This window comes from Lissotriton vulgaris, chromosome 10, assembly GCF_964263255.1.
Source record: "Lissotriton vulgaris chromosome 10, aLisVul1.2, whole genome shotgun sequence".
NCBI classification, from domain to species: Eukaryota; Metazoa; Chordata; class Amphibia; order Caudata; family Salamandridae; genus Lissotriton; species Lissotriton vulgaris.
This window is the reverse complement of record NC_141698.1, coordinates 859,855,398-859,877,417: the sequence shown is the minus strand read 5'-3', so window position 1 is coordinate 859,877,417 and position 22,020 is coordinate 859,855,398. Positions and strand designations below refer to the sequence as shown.

The 22,020-nt window shown below is 45.0% G+C and overlaps 1 protein-coding gene across 2 annotated transcripts in view; it reads left to right on the top strand.

Moving 5' to 3' along the window:
- Nucleotides 1-5,946: 5,946 nt before the first annotated feature.
- NMT2 (N-myristoyltransferase 2) overlaps nucleotides 5,947-22,020 on the top strand; it is a 273,658-nt gene continuing 257,584 nt past the window's right edge. Inside the window, exon 1 of one of the 2 annotated variants that reach the window (XM_086941816.1) lies at nucleotides 5,947-6,202. In XM_086941816.1, coding sequence (XP_086797942.1) covers nucleotides 6,093-6,202 — 110 coding nt within the window. In that variant the 5' untranslated portion in view covers nucleotides 5,947-6,092. The remainder of the gene's footprint in view (nucleotides 6,203-22,020) is intronic. The other variant, XR_015300715.1, reaches the window with a different exon arrangement.

Genomic DNA, 22,020 nt, shown 5'->3' with positions numbered 1-22,020 from the left:
TCTTTTTGCGCGCAAAAACCAATTAGGTGAAGCGATCATTATTTGTGTGATACGGTAAAAGAACTTTTCTGATTGTCGAGACAGCCCTCATATTCTCCGTGGGCTTGTTGTAATCGAGCCAGACAACCACGAAGAAGAATAGATTAACAATGTGTCCCGTGTAAAAACAGTGGCAAATACTAACCAATTGCCGAGTACCAGAGACATTCGGTATGCAAGCTGACACTTCAGCGAAGATCTCTGTTCTGAATCAGCCATCATAAGAACACCAAAGGCCTGAGTCATGCTGTGTCTCTTCATAGTTTCTCTTACAATATAAACCCCATATCAGTAATTCTCTCAGGGTACTTTTTGATGTGCTTTATTTTCTATTGACCAGGAAGCGATGACATATCCCTGTTTTCTGCTTCTTTTTATCAGAGCGGTGCTTCCCTCGTGTCCTGAGCCGTTGCCAGGCGAGGTGGAGCTATTTGCTTCGACTATAAGGGTAAGACGAAGTACAATATGCTACATGAAAACATTACATTCAAGTATCTTCGTGTTGATAAAATACAGAACCAATGTGTTATCATACCAAAACTATTGGTTTACAGTTAAATGTGGATTCATCACATGTTACTATGTCTATGTGTATGTGGTCATTTTACTTGTCTTTTTCTGTGTCTGTTTTTTTCCCTTACAGTGACATACATAGCATCTGCGAGCAAAGAACACACCTAGGAAATCAGGTGATCTTTTTTCATGTTGCAGCTATGTTAACATGTAGTCACTTTTTAACCTTTCACGACACTTTTTTCAGTAGCATTTTCTAATATCCCGGTCCTGATGAAAGCAATGGACTCCTTAGTCCCTTGGAATTGCTGAAACATGTTGACCATATTTTCATCTAGGTAGATATTTGTTAAATCTACTTATGCTGCTCTTTTAATATTGGTGGAGTGAGCATAGAACTGAATAAAGTTAGTCTTACTCCTGCTCCCTCACCCAATTTTATTTTTCACTCACCAATCACACTTCTTCACATTAGCACTGCAAATCAGTCACCCTCATTTTTTATTGATGGGTAGTTTGTGACACTCCAAACCACCTTTGGCCACTACAAGGTTCTTAAGAGGTTATACTATCTGACCTTCCATCTCAACCGGTAGTGTACCTACTTTGTGATTAACAGGAATCCCAAATGATGAAGGGCGGTTCCGAGTGGTGACTGATGGGTATCCTGTTAGAGATTACAGCTATCCATCTATGTATTTCTACAATTGTTAGATGAGTTGACACTGATTTTTGTTAGTCTAATGAACCACACATAGACTTTGTAGATACATTCCTAATGTATACATGCATTTAAATCATGGAAACGAATTGACAAAATATACTTAAAGCAAACGATAACTCCTAAAGCAATCAACACTTGAACCAATTAAATGCAGATTTACACCATCCCCCTTCCTTGGATAACATAAAAATACAAGCATTCCGAGACCAAAGACGACATGGCGTAAAACACAACACACCCTACCAATACAAATCAAAGCAAACAAACTTCCCGCAGTAATCAAATACGCACACCAAATCAACACTTAGGTAGGTACATCCAACCCCACAACTCTGAACTTGGGTACTCACAACCCTGCAATGGGGTACTAACTACCCGACAACTCTGTACTAGGGCACTAACCACCCTACAACACTGTAGTAGGGCACTAACCAACCTAAGACTCTGTCTTAGGGTGCACTCCACCCTACAATGTGTACTGGGGCGCTCACCACCCCACAACTCTTTATTAGGGTACATACCACCCTACAAGACTGTACTGGGGCACTCATCACCCCATAACTCTGCAATAGGGTACACACCACCCTGCAAGACTGTACTGGGGCACGGACCACACCACAACTCTGTATTAGGGTACAAGCCACCCTACAATACTGTATTAGGGCATTCACCACCCTATAACTCTGTAATAGGCACACACCACCCTAAAACACTGTACTGGGGCACTCAACACCCCAAAACTCTGTACTAAGGTGAAAGACCTTACATCCCAAAACAAAATACACAACCGTACCACAAACACAAAAATTAAGCACACGTGACAAGCACAGAATAAAAACTAAACAACCCCATGATAGAGTACATGACTCTACAACCATTCAGAAACATATACCACACACCATTACAAGACATGGGCAAACATCAAAGGGGCCCATAAAAGCATAATACACGTAGGCAGGAAACCCAAAATAGCATCAAGAAACAACCACTCCACATGCAGCATACATGTATTCCAATCAATTGAGATAAAGTCTTTTAGTCCGGTGAGCGATCTCCCACCCGAAGTCCTCACCCATACTCAATACTTATCAACAAGCTCTGTGTTGATGCTGCCACTCAATACGCCGTGGTGCACAGGGTTCAATATGAATAGAAACGTCATAATAAACCATGACCTCCTCCCGGTTGGCGTCTCACATTGCGTGCAAAGAGAAACTTAAAGATGTACAGTGTCCTCCACCCGAATGTCTTCTCATGTCACACATAATACACGCTGGTAACCATAGGACTCCTGCTGTGCTCTGCTGCGGTCAGCATAGGTTACTTCAGCCACATGCCGCATGTAGTAAAATACTCGGAGACTTCCTGTGCATAACAGCAGGTTTATTGCAATAGGAAAACAGCAGGCATCTTCAACACGAGCTGGCCAGGCACAAACTGTCTCAAAAATAGGCTTGACACAGTAAACAGAGAGTTAAAATGGCCGCCACAGACGGAAGAATTGAAACGAGGCTTGGAACGCATGCACACGAGGCTTGGAGCGCACTAGCGCGATGTCATCACGATCATCTCTGAAGGGAAGCCAATGACGTAGGAGCTTACACCAGCGCTTAGCAACAATAGCGGTTGCGGATGTGCTTGCGCTGCGACATTAAGGCTACTCACAATTTCGCCAAAAACTTCTTTAGTGAGACTCCAAGTACTCGCTGGCACAGGACAGAAGCTAAAACCGCACACGCTGTAACATAGCTGTAACGCTGGCACAATTCAACGATATCCCAACAACGAAAAAACGTCTTGGATTCGCCGGAAGCCAATAGGAGTACTACTGACCAGCTGCAAAACGTCGCCAAAATTGTAGTAAAATACTCGGAGACTTCCTGTGCATAACAGCAGGTTTATTTTAATAGGAAAACAGCAGGCATCTTCAACACGAGCTGGCCAGGCACAAACTGTCTCAACCTAGAATCCCAGGAAGAGTCCAGAGCCACCTACCTTCTGGAATATATGACATAAGGCTACACAAGGGGAAAACATGGAAACAAAGGTAGGAATAATATACAACACCGCATCACGTGACGGTTGAACAGCATCACAGAAGCATAACCTGCAAAAGCATGTGGGTTAGCTCACCAGTCTTTTACTTGAGCACCACTCGGAACGTGCAGCCTCCAGTGTGACATCATTACGGAGTCCCGCAACAGCCTGCAGGAAGGGGCCTCGCACAGAACAGTGCTTACCTCCGCCATGACGTGGACCCGGCTCGTGCCACGGAGCTCGTTGTAACACGCTTGAGCTGAAAACCAATGGTAAGGCAGAATCAAAAATCGCACAGGTTTAAAAAAAAAGTCACTCAAAATGGCATCAAAGGTTTTGTAGGTAAAGAAAAAATACCTACGTTGTGTCGTTTCCATGTGACCCAAAACTGTCAATGTCCATGTAGATTTTCGGAGATGTCCCTCTGCCAACTGCCAATCCAGATCAAAAATAATGACAGCATACAACCAATTAGATGCCTTTGCCCCCAGTGAATAGTAGAAAATAAACACCAGGGATGCCACATCCAATTCTTTAGTGATAACAAAGCAGAAAAACATCCCAGGCTATGAGGTGGCAACAAAACAGGCTGTGTGTACACTTACAGCAACTCCAAGTGCTTCCAGCACTTGTAGAAGTCAGTTCAGTACATCAAGGCATGCAGAATCACCACTTGCAGAAATCTGTTTCAGACTTGCTGACTTCAGTCCTTGAAGATCATAGATGACAAGAAGGTCAAACGCCCCAGACTGCAGGCTGTCCAGGTGATAATGGACACTGGTGGGGCTGAACAGGCCATTGCTTTTCCTTCACGTTTCAGTTTGCTTAATTTCTTAATTCCTTAGTTCCAGTATCTTTAGCAGGGTATAGTATAGTCTTCCTACCCCAACACGTAGGCTCTTGTTCAAATCGTCGCCAAAAATGCTGTAATTGAAAGTCCATTAGCCGAGGTGTATAATCTAAGATTGGTTTATTCAAGCTTAGTTACAAGGTAAGTTTCAAGTAAGTAAATAGAAGATGGTAAACAGCAGACAGCCCCACCAGGAGCAGCCTACCTGCTGCTCAGCCTGCATACTCCAACTGACACTCAGAACATCACCAGGCACCCATGCATTCTATGACATCACCAAACATTCAGCATTCCAATCATCACCCAGCACTTCAGCAATCAATCAATCAATCAAAGACATTTATAGAGCGCACTACTTACCCGGAGGGTCTCAAGGCGCTTGGGGGGGGGGGGTGCTGCTACTGCTCGAACAGCCAGGTCTTGAGCTTCTTCCTGAAGGAGAGGTGGGCCTGGGTCAGGCGCAGGTCGGTCGGGAGGGAGTTCCAGGTCCTGGCGGCCAGGTAGGAGAAGGACCGTCCTCCTGTTGTCGTTCTTCGGATGCGGGGGACGGCGGCGAGGGCGTGACTGGCTGATCGGAGATGGCGTTTGGGAGCGTAGAAGTTGATGCGGTTGTTGAGGTAGCTCGGGCCTTGATCGTGTAGGGCTTTGTGTGCGTGGGTGAGGAGACGGAAGGTGATTCTTTTGTTGACGGGGAGCCAGTGCAGGTCTCTCAGATGTCCGGAGATGTGGCTGTGTCGTGGGATGTCGAGGATGAGTCTGGCTGAGGCGTTCTGGATCCGCTGGAGTCTCTTTTGGAGCTTGGCGGTGGTTCCGGCGTAGAGGGCGTTGCCGTAGTCCAGTCGGCTGGTGACGAGGGCCTGGGTGACCGTCTTCCTGGTCTCTTCAGCACATATCCTGTCTGAGCAGTAGGGAACATGTAGCTAAGGAAAGGGAATGGCAACAATTAAGTTACAACACACTTTCGAGACTTATCAACATCAAGGTGCCCTTTTAAGGCAAAAGTGAGGAAACAACAGAATATACTTCCTTGATTCTAGACAACTCTGCATGCTCTCTCTTATAAAGCACATTGTCACTTCATTGATCTGTTATGGCCAAAGTGAATTACAAACAAACAACGATGTAAATACACTCGCAACTCCACGAACTGCCGTTTCTACCCGCGTTGGAAGGAGTTGTTGACCCATGTCATTTGAAGCTGTCATGGAAATAGGCGATTTAAATTTTTACTTCCATGCTCCAGGCGTTGAAGTATTAGATCGTGTTCAGTAGCACTGAAGGGATGTTTTATTTCGGTGGATATGCTATTGGGCAGTCGTTTATAAAAAGAAAGGCATTTTGGCAAAATTCGTAAAAATAGGCAATCACTTAGTCATGAACTAGTGTTTTACATTTGTTTATTTCGATACAATTGTACATCGCCCTGATCAATTAACAATTAACAGCTTTGTAAAACGGTTATTGACTTACTTTGAACAGGTTGTATTGACCATACAATATATAGTGCGTTTGTTTAAAAAACATTGACCCTTGTTACATTTAAATAATAAATAAAAGTTTGGGTTCTCATTTGAAACAAACTTGTCATAAATAATTGCTTCAATGCCTACGAAAAATAATTTCGCTGGTGGATCTGCACGAGTTTAAATGACAGCAAGATACATTCATTCATTTAACTTGAGAAATACTCAAGTGTCAGACCCAATGCGGGGGCTGTCTCTGCGTACGCAGGGCAGCGAGGATGCCGTGGTGTCACACTGCACGGTATCTCGCGGCTGTGCTGGTGCGTGGGTGCAGTCTTCCCCCTCGTCATTGGCGGAGGAGCCGACGCTAGAGGGGGCACCATCAAAACCGAGAGCAGCCCTGTCGTCCTCCCCTCTCACTGGCTGCTCGAGAAAGAAAAAAAAACTGCGCCTTCTCTTCCCAGCGATGGCGGAGGACAGTGAGTCCGCGGCCAGCCAGCAGAGCCTGGAGCTGGACGACCAGGACACCTGCGGAATCGACGGGGACAACGAGGACGAGACGGAGCATGGCAAGGGGTAGGCGGCGCGCGCGCGGCGGCGGCCCCCGTGCCGGGCGCGCGGGGCTTTGCTGCTGCGGCGGGACACAGCGGGGCGCGCGCTTTGCCCGCGCTGCCATTGTCCCCGTGTGGGGGGCTGCCGGGGGCTTGCGCCAGCGGGGTGCTGCGGTCTACAGGGGCGCACCTGTGAGCACCCTTCGGCAGGCACGCTGGGGGTGCAGCCCGGGTGGCGGCGATGCAGTGCGGGGTGAGCTAGGCCGCCAGTAAGTCCATGCACGAGGTGTTTGCTCGCTGGATTCTCTCGCCCTCTGACTGCATGCCAACGGCACAGGGGCTTTCGTTTCAGCTCTGTTTTGTATAGTGTGGCTTCATGCCAGCAGCACAGCGGCAAACGTCTGAGTCCTGTGATGTATAGTATGACTGCATGCCAACGGAGAGGCTTGGGTCTGAGCCGTGTTATGTGTGATACGCCTGGGAAGAGAAAGCGACGCGATGAGCACACTGTACTCTGGGTAGCAGCGGTTTGAGTTTTTAAATGATCTTTGAAATGGCTTTTTTTTTGTCCAACTTTCCTTCTCTTATTGAAGTGTAGCTGGCAAAGAGAGAGAGAGAGAGCGCATATGCACTATTACACTGAAGGGCTACGAGTAAAAGAAACTGTTCTTCAAAAATTTGCGGAAGGGTGGCTGGCAAAACGGCCAGGTCAACAACACCGGGCACGAACCCAGACCGCAGTGCAAACAACATGCAGAGCAGGGGGTGGGGGTGCTAGGCACAGTTACCACCCAGCTTGCCATGTTTTTCATAGCGTGCTGTGCCCGCAGCCACCCTATGCGCAGGCGAGGTGGGCCTGTCAGTGGATTGTGCAGTTCCCCACTACGAGGCAGGTGAAGCGCATTGTATATAGTGTGGGCGATAATTGGACTTGTGCTGCTGTAGGTATGTTTTCCACCCCCTCATCCCTTCTTGTGTAGGCTGGAGACTGGCAGAGCAAGAAGGGCGACTGGATGTTCTTCTGCCCCGCCTCTCCCTGGGCAGGAACAGTCAATAGCGGCAATTCGTACTTTGCAACTTTATCCACTGGGAGTTGGGACTTCTTGTTCATTGTGGAAGCGTGTTTACTACACACGCTGAAGTTATGTAATAATATAGTTATGCAAGTATCAAGAGACGATTTGGTTTGTAGTGTGTGACATAAGGAAAAGTTGGTACTGCATCGCAAAATGTCACCATTAAATTGTTGCGCCTGCAGCACACTCAACTATTTTTCAAACCATAGTTCGAAAGAAGTACGTTTGTGATTCAAGCCTTTTGGGTTGCTTTTTGAGTGTACTGTATAAGCCAAACTAAGTAGTTTGTGTAGAGCAAAAATGGAATAGAAAATTATTTCATCATTTTAAAGTTGTTTGAGAAAAAATATATCCAAGAAGTCCATCAATCTTGCTGCTTCAGAGAAGTTCTTTTATTCAATTGTCCAATTTTTGCTCCAGTTTCACTTTCTGGTAGTATTCTTTTTGTCACTTATATTGCGTGACTCCAAAAAAGAAGAAATCCTGCCAATATGTTTCGTGATTTTATCGCTTCTTCAGGGCTGTCAGTTAACATAACGATAGTTACATTGAAAACCAAATCGCAAAACAATTATCGGGAGCCACTAGAGTAATGGACTTCTTTGATCTGTTGTCTGTCGGAGAACTTTGAATTTTGTACTGGTATAAAAATTCACTGGAAGGTAACCAGTGCTTGTATCCAAGTCTCATGACAGGATATTGACCGGTTATGTGAGTTGCATTTAGATTTATTGTATCTAAATTTACTTTATGTGGATATCCTGACACGCTGGTTAGGTAAGGCCACTCTGAGCCTTCATCTGTTTGCCACTGAAAACTTGGAGATGCATTATGTCCTATTAGCCCCAACAAGGTATCCGTTTATGGATTTTCGTTGAAGACCTATTGCCTATTTCTGTCTCTCTTTGAAATAGTTAAACAGAGTAACCGAAAATCCTAGTTTAGTAGAACTGTGAGTATAAAGAGCATTTAAAGGTGTTGGAGGAAGAGCTGAGGTTTTGTAAGAAAAGGACAACATTCCTGAAGCTTCGTTCTCCTTCATATTTACTGCTTGTGATGAAACCTAGAAGGTGCCTTCGTTGAGAATGGTTGGTGACTTACCCTTGCTAAACTTCTCTGAAGATCAAGGAGTCCTTATCTGAATTGTCTGTGATATTTTTAAGCCTAGCCCACCACTACCCCCCCCCCCCCCCCCAAAAAAAAACAACTGGCCATATTTATCTAATAATTATGACCGTTGAAATTACACACACAGCATGCAATAGGTTAATGAAAAGTTTCTGCTGAGATTTTGCCCTACTTCTCAAACTCTTCTGTATAGTGCATACATGTATTGGTTTGAGTCACACACATTACCTCCCTAGAAAACTGAAGTTCTCGGGTGGTTCCCATTAACTTTCCAGTATTGGCTCATGTAGGAAAGTGGGTTTCCATTGCAGTAATCCCCCCACTTCTTGCTAGGTTTCTGAAGCACTTTGAGTGTGTGCTGGGATCCTGCTAACCAGGCTCCAACCCATGTGTTCTTTTCCTTCGACTGTACCATTGTTTCCACAATTGGCACACCTCTGGCCCACATATGAGCCCTTTGCAAAAAGGTATTAGTGATACCAAGGGCCTTGTGACCAGAGAGTGTCCCTTAGGGCTGCAGCATGTATTGTGCCACCCTAAAGGACCCCACACCAGACACACACACTTCAATTTCAGGCTATGTATTTTGGTGTAGCTAAGCTAAAAGAGTGTAATGCATACACACCACTGTCAGTGGCATAGGTCAGTCACCCCTCTGGCAGGCCTCACTGTCCTAAGGCAGGGTGCAGTATACCACAGGTGAGAGCATAGCTGCATGAGCTGTGTGCCCCTACAGTGTCTGAGTCCATTCTTGAACACAAAGTGCAGTGAAGCCATTTTGAGTACCTAGGCTGGGAGTTTGTCATACACACTTTCCACAGTTCCATGATGGCTTTACTGAAGACTGAGAAGTTTATCAAACTTCTCGGCATAATAAACCCACATTGATGCCAGTGTTGGATTTATTATAACATGCACTCAGAGGGCATCTTAGAGTTGCCCACTGAAAAATGACCAGCTTCTAGTGTATTAGCTGACTGGTCCCTGCCAGCCTGCCACCACCAGACAGGTTTCTGACCTCATGGGGTGAGAGACTTTGTGCTCTCTGAGGTCATAATCAAAGCCTGCCGTGGGTTGAGGTGCTTCACACCTCCTCCTTGCAGGAACAGCAACACTTGGCGGTGATCCTTAGAGGCTCATACCTTGTGCTATTCTGATTTTGGCAGCTTCAACTAGTGGAGATTCCCACCCCCATGTCCTAGCTCCAATTTTGGCAGCAGGACAGGCAGGAGAATTAGTAGGCAGAGTAGGAGTGTCCACCTTGGCTTGGCACCCCCCTAGGACGGCCCGGAGCTGAGGTGAACGCCTCTCTTCAAAATTCTCCATCTTGGTTTGGGGAGTTAGGCCCAATAGCAATACGGATGTGCCCCTCTCCCCAAAGGAAGGGTGCACCTAAAGGGTGTAGTCACGCTAGGGGTCAGTACCAGGATACTTTATTGTGCATTTATTTTATTTTTATTTTGAAAGTTTTATATAGCGCGAACAAGATCTTTGCAGATAACAGAGCGCTTTACAAAGGCAAGGGGTAGGCCAGTGGTGGTGGTAGGGTGGGTACATGAGGGAGTATAGTTAGGAAGGAAGGTCATCAATGCAAGTAGTACAAATAAGAGGGGGAGCATGAACAATCAGGTAGGCCAATAATACAAGTAAAGCACATGTGCAGAGGGATCAGTAGTACAGATCGAAGCAGAGTCTTAAAAAATCAAAAGTAGTAGCTCAAGTGTATTTAGCCATGAGGATAGCTTTTACTTCTTTCTTAAAACAAAGAGTAGAGGAGATGAGCCTGGTTTCAGGAGGGAGTGAGTTCCAGATCCTAGGCGCCATTCCTGAGAAGGAGCGCTTGTAAGTTTTTTCCTTCCGGAAACTTCGCGGCTTTAGCAGAAGATTGTTTGTGCTTCTGGTGGTTCTGGAGCCGCCAGAGATAGTCAGCTTCTGAGTGAGGTAGCCGGGTGAGTTCAGGTGTATAGCCTTGTGCGTCATGCAGGCAATTTTCAGATGTATTCTGGCTTCCAAAGGCAGCCAGTTCAGGGATTTGAAGTCAGGGGAAATATGTGAGTGTTTTTTTGATCCAGTGATGAGTCTTGCTGCAGCGTTGGTTATGGTTATTGAAAACCTTTACAATATGAAAGAGAAAAATGTGGTTAATAAAACATGAGTCAAGTTCATGAGTGTTAAGACAATAATTTCATCCTTAAAAACATAGTGAGATAGCAGCGGCAAAGTTAAAATAAGCTTAAAATCATGTTAAATGGCCTGTTTATCATAAAAAGTTATGCAATAAGTTTGTCCTCGATGCCGGCCAAGGGGTAATATAGTAAAGTGCCAGTGCACTTGAATATTTTAGAGTGTACCCCCTCAGTAGGAAGAAAAAAAAAACTGTTTACGTTACAAGAAAGAATGGTTAATTATTATAACAGTTCGGCGTATCCCTTTTTGTATAGTCAGTGATATTCGGAGTAAGACAAAGTCAAGGTGTTATGCTAGAGCTTGCTCTTCAGGGGTTCCGTTGGATTGATCCTCTCGTCCTTCACGGTACTGCAAAATTTTGCTAGTTTCCTTCAACGTTTTGAAGCATGCCTCTGCTGTTTCAAGGAATTTTACCATTCGGAAGCTCAGTTGGATATCATCGCCTTTGAAGCAAGCAAGCACCGCTTGCCTGCAGGTCCGTATCTCACAGATGTTAAAAAGTGGTCTCAAGAAGGAGTGTTGTTCTTGAATGAGTTTGCTGCAGATAGTGATCAGATGAACTGTGTTTTCTTTGCCGTTCCCGCAAAGTCGGCATGTTGTTGGTAATTGTGGCCGTAACCATGGGGGTAAGTGGGCCGCTGACGGCAGTAACCCTAGGCGAAATTTCAGGAACTTTTCTTGTATTTTTTTGGTAAAGCCTGTCTGTAGATAAGCTAGGGGCGAGGGCATGATATACGATTGAACTGTAAGCCAGCTGTGAGCCCGCTTTGATAGAGCGGCTTTGTCCTGCAGCATTGATTCTTTCCGGACTGTCTTGTTGACCACCTTTTTTATGCCTACTGGGGAGCCTGGGAGTTCCCATAATTGCCGTAAACCATGGGGCGCCTTGCCCTGCCATTGTTCCGGGGCCTATGTTCCGCGTGTTCAGGTTGCTTTGCGCGCTAGGTACTGATGCTGGTGTTTCAAGAGCATCAGGTGCGTCAGGTGTGCCGGGCACCTTAAGTGCCTTTTGTATCCCTGGGTTTTCCTCGACGTCTCTGGCTGTGTTGTGCTGGTCTTCTGGGAAAGTTTTTGCTCCAGTTGGTCTTGGAGTGCCCTTCAGGGTCCAGTTTATTATGGTTCCAGTGTTCAGGCCGCTCTGGATGGGGTCTTGATGCTCGCTCTTGTATGCCTGTGGCTTTATTTCTTGTGCCTGGTCCAGGATCCGGTCAGGTCGGAGTCCCGCTTTCTGATGTTCATAAGAGTCACTGCATTTTCCAGTCTGTGTGACGTCAGGGCATTCCCTATCATCGCTGACTTCTTCTTCTTCGTCATCTATCACCTCTGTGGCGGGCTTTCTCTTCAACCCTCTCGTTAGCTCTTTCATCGGCTCTATCTGGATCTCTTGTTTTGGTGCGTAGGATATCGGTAGCATCGGAGTAGGCAAGTTATTGGCTTTCCGGCTGTTCAAGCAGAGGACCGCACCAGCATCCATAATGAATAAAACATTTGTGTACATTTTTGGTTGGTAACTAGTCCCTTTAACCCTTTCGATGCTGGTGACGAGCTCAGCTCGTCATGATGCACGGTTGAGCTGTGCTGATGACGAGCTGAGCTCGTCATAAAAGCACCAAAATCACCACTTTCCAGCACAGGAGGGGAAAACGCCCAGCAGCCATGTGGTTAAGGTTTTGGTAAGGGGTGACCTAGAAGAAAGGGGGTCCGGGGGATCAGCCACACATCTCCTCCTCCTCCTCCTCCTCCTCCTCCTCCTTCTTTTTCATTTTCCATCGCCCCTTTCTTCAAGTAGTCTTCACTGGCATTCATAGGGTCGATACTGAGTTTTATTATTGCCCTTGTTTGCTCTCCTGGCTCTTTTGGTAGGGTTCAGGGGGTACCCGTGGATCCCTAGACCTCCCGGATCTCATTATGATCCCCTGTGTTCACCTGCTCCTACTCCTATTCTTTTTCTTTTTCTTCACGGGGTGCTGCCCTTGCATCAGTGCGCTTGTTGCGCTGGTTCCTTTGGGTGCTGCTGGGTGCCGGAAATCAGTGGCCGAGTTGGGTGGGGGGAGCTAGTATTGTGGTTTTGTGTTTTGTTTATTTATTTTTTTACTCCCCCCCCCCCCCCCCTTTTTTTTCTCTGAGTGCTTTTGGGTTCCTTCGGCCGTTGAATGAATGCTAATTGCCTAGTTTCCTGGTTGCCTGGCTCGCCTAACTAGGGGAGGGGGCGAGGGGCCCAGGCACCCCAGAGGGGGGAGAGGAGCGACCATATCATCTGCTGGGTCAGCCTACGGGATCGCCCCTGCGTGATAACTGGGGATTGCTGCCTGATTTAGCAGCCTGATTTAGCAGTTCCATCCCCCAGCTGCTAGCCAGTCACGGGAAGGCAGGCGGCCACCAGCTCTTGTACCGGGTCTTGCTCTTGTTTTTTGGGGGAGGGGGCCACACTGGGCGGTTCGACTCACTGGCTGGCCTCGGGCATCCCCTCCACAGCTTCTGCCTCCACCTCAGTTGCAGCGAAAAACAGGGCGCAACAAGGCCGAGCACAACAATGTCTTTTCCCACACCACTCCCGCGTCACTTGGGTGTTTTAGCACCGGTAAGTGCCTCTCGTGGCGGTTCCTGCCTCAGCCTCAGAGGTGGGGCGGGGTAGCTCCTTCTTCCCGGCTCCTACGTGGCGGGGGTGGGTGGGGTAGGAGATCTGCACCACTATACGCCATAGAAGACAGTCACAACTCTTACACGGCCACGGCAACCTCATGCGGGGGGCGGGGGCAACGAGCACCAAAGCGCCAAAACAGCAGCCCGACAGTGAAGCGGCAGCCTCTTGCGAATCAGCAAGCACATCGAAAGAGAAGCATGGGTGAACTTCTAGCCATTGGCTACTGCCCTTCAACCCAACCTCAGTAATGCAGGTTCATTTGGGATTTAAGGGTTTCCCTGTTCCTCGAATTCGAGGGACTAAAGAAGACTGACCAGGACTACTGCTGGGCCAGGAACAGAACCGCTCCAGACCGAACTCGGCAAGAACCCCACCACCTGTATCTGGTTCGACCACTGGACCTGCTCTCCTTCCCAAAACTCTGCCTGGTCTCCAAGAAACCCCAAAGACCCAGCAACCTTTGCCATGGTGCCAATAACTTCCCTCCAGACTAAATGCTCTAGTCCTCGGCGTCTGCCAGTACCAGAACTACAAGCCCTGCCACAGGGAGGTCCGGCACGTGTCGACGTGGCTCCCTTCTACAAAAGTAGTTGAGGACCGGTCCATGTGCCAACGCGACTCTGCCCGGCCAGAAGAAAGCACCACACCCAGACGGCCTCCACGACCTCAAGAGATCCTCCCGGCCCAATGACAGTAGCTGTTCACCGCCCCATACCCTCCTGTAAGTGGCCCTCTCACTTGGCAAGTGGCCCTGCCGGCCTCCCCCTGCACCACCGGCCGACCAAGACCGTCCCAAGATGGTCCAACAATAGCAGAACTCCTTCCCATCTACAGCCCTTGACAGTACTTGTGTTAGCCGTCTGTGTAAACCTTTCCTGCTCATTGCCAACTGCGAGGGTATATATTGCCGATATCAACCGCTTTGGCGCTGAAATTGACTTCAGCACCTTTCAATTGGTCACAGTCCCCTGCGACTGACACTGTACTCAGTGTTGGCCTGTATACAAAGTATCTTCTATTAGACTAAAATGTGTTTCATGTATGTGAAACATTTGTTGATGCTTTACAAACCTATTGCCAACAATATTGAAAATATTTCATAATCGGAAAGTCTACCTGTCTGTTATTGAGTTCACTTGGTTCCTAAAATAAAAGTAACTAACGTATTATTTTTACAACCATTGGCCTGGAATTAAGTCATTGTGTGTTCCTTGCCTTGTATGGGTATGTACAACAAATGTAGTCAAACTCACCTCTCATAAGCCTTACTGCTCAGCCCAGCTACCTCTAAATTTGGAGTAAGGTATTATCTGCTTTAACTTCTGCCACACCTTTTGGGGAGTCACTGGACTCTGTGCACACTATACCTCTTTTTGTTACAGTATATGCAGAGTCTGCAGCCTACAGCCTACTACTGAAAATTCCAGGTTCCAAGAAAAAACACACCTCGAAACAATAAATCTGTTAGCGTACCAAAAGCATGACATTTTATCCCTCTGGAAATTCAGACTAATTTCCTTACCAGTTTTGGGGAAAAACGTAGTTTTGCTAATCAGCAAACACTTCTCAAGCTTCTACCTCGAATTTAACGGACTTCGTTATGGTTGTCTGTCACTGTGCTTGGTCTCTGAAGTCAGCTTAGCGTGGGAATAGGGCTGTTGGCTGTTTGCATCACCTGACCGATTGCTGGCTTAAACTCCGTTAACAAACAGTTGTACTAACTACAAAATCAGACAGTTCATTGAGTATAGTGATTACTAATTGCATGTTTGCCATGGAGCTTCTTCTTCAGTACAGTGCTCCTCGACATTCTGTATACAAATTTTAAACAGTTTTAGTGTTTGAATTGGTATTGTCTGTGCAACCCTTCAGGCCTTTCAATAATGCTCCTATTTTTTCACTAAGTTCAGAGTTTGTATATTTGTACATATTTTGTGTAAAGCATTCAGATGCGCCCCAGCCTAGTTCTCGCTATGTTAGAAACCTCAGTAAACAGAAAAAGAAAAGCAAGCATACCCCTCCTTCTCAACACTGTTGTAACTTTGTAGTGATTTTGTCTCTGCATTGCTTAGGACGCATTGTTTACTCTATGAATCGGTGTTCCGTGTTGAATGCAGACTGTTTGACCGTACAAATATAAAACATCTGCCAATAAATAACATTTTAATGATTTGAGTAAATATGTATTGCCTTACACAAGGCCTTCCTTGAATGAAGCCGAGCATTTCATCTCCCCCTTCAATTCTGATTCATTGCTGCAGACATTTCTGCAGGGGACTGATGTATCTGTAGGCCGCATGTTTATGTTGAAGGCTGCCTATTGCGTTTACAGGTGCCATAGAAACGAAAGGATCTCAAGCTTGTGAAGAAATGTCGAATAAAGCTGAAGCCGAGCATGCTCTTCAACAGCTAATCAAGATACCATTTTTCATGTTTCCTCCTTGCATTTTCCTTGGAGTTTTGAGGGCTCTAGTGGCTGTAAATAACACCCCTGTAAGGAGCAGGCAGCCACCCCCTCCCTTTATTTGAAATGTCTCTTCTATTAAGACATTGTGCCATTGTCTCAGGTTTGCCAATGGGCAAATTCATTTTTGTCTCCAAATTGCACTTAAGTGCTTATGCCTTCAGACACTCAGTACTGTCATGTATCTTGACAAGCTATTATGTTTTTAAGCCAATACGTTTGACGGATCACTGTTCTTTTTGGCAAGTGTTTTGACAGTTAAAATTATCTTCTCTGCAGCTTTTCATTATACCTGCTACCTAGCCCAATAAGTAGTTGTCCCAACATGAGAGTATTTTTTCACATCACAAGCTAACCTCATTCGGCCAAGGTGATTCCCTTTTTAATGACTACCGTTAACTCCACAAGTTCTACTTAAGGTCTTTGCACTGATGCAAAAAGGTTCCCTGAAACTAGTACTGTTTTATCTGGCAGTAGAATAGAAGGAAGATGATAAAACCTTTTAGATAAATTGAGCAAAATGTGTGGGGCTAGTCTCAGTCTTGCAAGGTGTTTGGTGTATGTTTATAGTGCTTCAAAGGAAATTAATGAAAGGAATCTACTGAAACATGCAGTCGTAAAATCCCCCCCTCCTTCTGTTTGTGGGTTGGACTCAAGAGGGCACGTGGGCCTTGCAGATGAATATGAAATCCTTCACTTTTGTACCCATACTAGCAAAATCACATTTGAAGTAACACTGTCTTTATTTATCAAGAAATGGGGCCCGAGTGTGATGTATTTTAGTTTAGCGAGATCCCTTAGGTCCCATCCTGAACATGTTCAACACCGTTAATTGAATCGCTCTTTGCTGCTTATGCATTATGCCACTGACGGCGTTTTCGAGCAGGCCCGACCCAGCAATGCTGCTTTTCAAAGATGACTTACGGAGCAGTGACTACTCCTTTTCGTATCTTAAAGCTTAAGTGCCCTTAAGTTTCAATTTAAACTTTGATGGAGTTCATGAATGTCGGAAGCTTTTCGCAGTATGGGACCTTCTCGAATCGGACATTATATTTTTCACCTTCAGTGTTAGTTCATTGATGGAGGTGCGCAAACCACATCTTGTAAACCAATGGAATTACCATAGGACCGTGTTTAACTTGGAGGCCGCCATACAAGGTTGTTAACCGAATGCAAATGAATTCACTCTACACTAAATCAAGTGCATTGGGCACACCTGTTTAATCACAGCCCCTCTGCACAAGCCAAAAGCAACCCCAAGGTGTGTTCTCTCATAGGGTCTCTTCACTGATGTATTGTATATAACGGAACCAAAACACCAAACAATAGAAATAGAACTTTAAGGTCCCATGTAATCCCGTTGTCCGCCATTGTTTCTTTCCCTCTTTTGTTTCCTTCTACTCCATGTTTGTCCTTGTGTGAACCATATTCTCAACTGATCCTTAAACTTGAAGTCACTTCATGACCGTAAAAGGATTCTAGTTTTCTGAAATACATAAAAAAAATCCATCACATTTAAAAGTTTACTCATAAATTTAAAACACTGAACCCAAAGGTTTATCATTTACTACTAATCTTAAACAACTAAATAAAGTCAATGATCCTTAAGAAAAAAATATATATATACAAAATAACATCGCGTCTCCTAACCCACTTACCAGGGTGTGAGGGAGGGATAATGCCAGCCTCTTTATTTTTAATAAAATCCTGATTCTCTTTGCAGTTAAGCTATGAGAATCAACATTTCATGGCAAGACAGGAGGCGAGCATTATGCATGTTCAAAGCCCTTTAACAATCTACTTGAAACATGCTCTATAGGTTTGCAAACCTCTGCATTAGACCAATCAGCAGCTTTTAAGGTCCCTTCCAGACTACCCTCATTAACCTATGCTTTACTGGCCTTAACACCCCTGACAGAATGTGCTGCAAAAAGATTCACATGTACACCTACCCCCTTCATAACTGACCTCAGCCACCTAGCTATAGTAGGTGAAGTAACTCCCTTATAAGGTTTCACATGAGAAATTGGTAACTGACCTACTCCATCATTCCTATACTCTACTCTCATATTCTCTTAAGCAATTGACAATGCAAAACTTTGGACAACCATCAAATATTGGATAAAAAGCAGAAGCTGTCATTGTCTTGGTCCTTCTCCAGATTTCAAATAGAACACCCAGTAATTGTTAAAACCGTAAAATAATATCAAGAGCCTTAACATCAGACACTCTCCTAAAAGAAACCATGCATAACGTCGCCATCTTCCACGATAACTCTCTCAGACCCACGTATCTATTTGCCAGCCAACTTTCAAACCACTTTAATATCCGATCAACATCCCAAACTGAATATAGTTTCCCTTAAGTGGTCTCTTCAACTTAATTCCTTTCATCAATCTACACACCCTCTACTAATACATGACCAGCAGAAACTGCTGATCTATAACAGTTCACTGTTCTGTACGATAAACCCCGTTCAGACACATCTGTCAAAATTTGCCACCATTCTGCTGTAACCATTATATCATCAGCCTCCATGAGATCCAAATCTCTTGCCACGCACCAAGGTAGCCCAACCAACCCCACACCTATATTTCTTCTGAGTTCCAGGTGCCCAGGACATCTTGAGTAGTTCTGAAGCCTTTCCCAAAAACTCTGTGAATCTACCAGGCCCCTGAAATCATCCATACTTGTAGATTAAGCAAACCTGCCTCTTCCAAGGGATGCTATATTCCTTCTTCTCTTACCAACATCCCTTTGAAAGCCCTGACTAAAAAAGGTTCTTCCATCACCATCTCCAACACAGAAGGGAACCACACCTGAGAACTCCAAAAGGGAGTCACCAATACTATCTAACAGACCTGCCTCCGCACATGTATCAACACTCTGAATCATAAAAAATGAGGGGAAAGCATATCCCTCCCCAAGTTCCTGCAGTTCTGGGTGAAAGCATCCACTGCTAAAGCTCCTGGGTCTGGTCTCCTACTGAAGTAGTTCTCCAGCTGATACGTCAGCCTTGAGGCAAAAAGATCTACTCTCAGAGGACCTAAACAACTCTGAATCTCATGAAACACTGTTATGTGCAATCACTGTAATCTATTACATTTCTTAAATTCCAGTCTGCTACAACATTCTGCACCCCAGCAGACACTGAGTCTGTAATGCATTTTTGTGTTCTAAACAGAATTCCCAAATCTCCTTTGCTGCCTCTGTCAACTTCCTTGATATGCTTCCACCCAGCTTGTTTATGTATGTAACAGCTGTTGTATTCATTTTTAGAAGTACTGAACCACCTTGGAACTGCGTCTTAAAACATTGCAAAGCAAAACCACCTGCTTTCATCTCCAAATAATATATATTCTCCATACTCCACCTGTCTCCTGTGTTGAGCACAACACTCCCCATCCCGAACTGCTTGCATCTGTCTCCAACACAAAATCACTCGCCCATTCCAAGCCTCCAAATTCTCCAACCACCAAGTTAATTCCTCTTTCGCCTCCTCTGACACGGTCACACAATCTCAATACCACAAACCTACTGCCAGTCCAGCAGTCTTCAACCGAGGTGAAGCCCTGTAACACAAAGGACTTTGAAATACTACCAGTATTGATGAAGATAAAAAACCAATTATCTATGCCAAATCTCTCAACTTTACCACCTGCTTCCTAAACTTTACCACCTGCTTCCTATGCAGAGACTTTACTTCCTGTCTTATCTTCCTTATATTCTTCTCTGGTAACAATAATTGCCCTTTCACTGTGTCTACTATAAATCCTAAAAACTCCTAGGACCAAGAGGGCTCTAGAGTCGACTTTTCCTTGTTTATTAAAAAACCCAAAGATTACAACAGGGTTTTCACGGTTTCCAACTGTAACCTTAACAAGAACACATCCTGATTCATTATCAGAAGCTCGTCCAAATAAAGGATCATATGTACACCTCTCTCCCTCAAAAAAACAACTATATCTCTTATCACTTTTGTAAATCCCAAGGAGCTGAAGATAACCAAAACGATAGACAAACTGGTATAGATGCCCTTTCCATCTGAATGGAAGATACTTCTGGCTCTCCTCTAACATTGGAATTGGAAAGTATGCATCCTTTAGATCTAACTTTACTAACCAATATGAATTCTGTAACACATCTTAACTGTCGAATGCCCTCCATCTTGAAATGGCTGTATGTCGTATAATAATAGAGATCCCTCAAGTTTATTACAGGTCTCCATCTCTAGTCTCTTTTCTCCACTAGAAATAGCATACTCTCAAATCCTACCAGGGCTTTGTTTACCTCTACAGTCGCCCCTATCAGTAACCTAATCTCTAGCTCTTCCTTCACAAATTCTTCCTGTTCCATGCCAAATCAAAGTTACCTTGGCTCCTGCTCTTGCCTGAGTACAGTATCGAAATCTATAATGTAACCCGCAACTGTCTTGAACACTCATGGATCATTCGTAATCCCTTTCTATGCTTCTCCAAAATCGCTCAACCTTTCACCTGCTTTTCCTTAGGTAAAACAAGTTGTAATCCTCCTACTCATACCCACCTGAACTTGTAACAGATGGCGGTCCTCACCCATGGCGGCTCTATATCTGGAACACTTTGCTCTCTGGGGGTAAACTCCATATTGACTTTGGAACCCTCTGAAGGAGCCCCTATTATATCTATGGGACCTATAAAAGCTACAAAGCTACAGCCGAAAGGTTGCCCTCTCTTCCTGGCCCCACCCTAAAAATCATTAGCACCTCCAAACACTCTGCATATATTAAACTGGACTTTATTCAAAGCTGTACATGTACATATTTGCCCAAGGCTTTGACCACACCTTTCTCAAATTACATGCCTTTGGGATCCTCTCTAGATTATTTGCCACCAAAATCCACCTATTTCTGATTTTATGTGAAGCAATACCGCCTTTTCAGCAATCAGACCAGCGTTTGCATTGCCCAAGGAACAAAGCACCCTCTGGACCCAGACTCTGAGAAAATTAATATCCAGATCTGTTCCATTTAGAAATGCGTTTTCTATCTTGTCAAACATTCTTGCAAGAGGCCCTAAAGTGTACAAGAGCTCATCCTCACACTTCTTAAGAGATCTTTCAAGACCCTTTGTAGGCTCTCTACCTAATTTAAACATACAAGTGATCAACTCTGGATCAAGGTTCCGAGTCATCCAATCCTTTTCCCCAATAACAGGGCGAGTGTATTCTGCATTATCACAATAAAATCCTTTTGTCTAAAGGTCTCCGAATTTGATGCCTAATGTAGTCCGCAACATGACTCATGGGCCACTAGTTGGACCCTCGAAGGTGACTATCTCTTTTCGCTCAAACACTTTCTGACCAAGTGGATCTACCACTATCCTTTCACCTTTACAGTTAACTTCACTACCACCAAAATCCTCATCCATATCATCCGGTTAATTTAAATCAAATATGTACTCCTCGAAGTCCTCTTTTCTTATTCCATCTGCAGGGATTTCCTGCCCATCAAAAGTGTGGCCACAAACACCCTCTCGTTGTGAGCTACTTTGAACTCCTCTTCCTTCAGCACTGTAGTCCAGATGCTTCCTATTCCCAGTGCATTTGCCCCCGCTCCTTTATGAGCTCTCTTCTCCTTCAGAAATCGAAAAATACTCCTCTTCCTTCCAGTCATGGCTGATCGAACAGATTCCTGTACAATACTCTTAATTTCCTCTACTCTTATTAGTCATGACTGAGAAAAAAAGCTTCCTTATTTATTTTATACAGATCCTTTAATCAACACCTACACCTGTTGACTACTAAACGTTAAAACGATTTCCAAAGGAAATATACTCCTACACTATACTCACTGACCCAAAATACGCTCTGAAGAAGCACTCTCTGAAAATATCTGCTGATACAAGTAAAACGGCATAGACCGTTGCCTAGGGAATGTTTCAGAACTCAGCAATATGCCTGACAAACTTTAGAAAGAAAAATGGGGAATATTACTTTAGAAGTCCAATTCAAAATGGTGCTTCCAATGTGCCCTTAATACCTCCAAAGGAATACATTTAGGCAGCTTATCTTTTTATTTTTTTGAAACCCCCCCCCTTCCCATGCGCATACAAGCCCAACCTTTCTCAAAAAACGAGTCGCCTCCCTTTGGTGCAACTCGTTATAATCCTTGTGCGCTCTAACGTGCTTGACGCATCAACCGGACCGCAGCTGAAACATCGTGCTCCTCGCTCCAGAGAAGCTTTACGCTCCAACTGTAAGCACGTCTGTATCGCTGCAAAGTTCCCCTCCAAAACCATTAAAAAAACTAGACCCTATACTTACCGAACCGCTGTAACCCATTTTGAAAAGAATTGACCTTACAT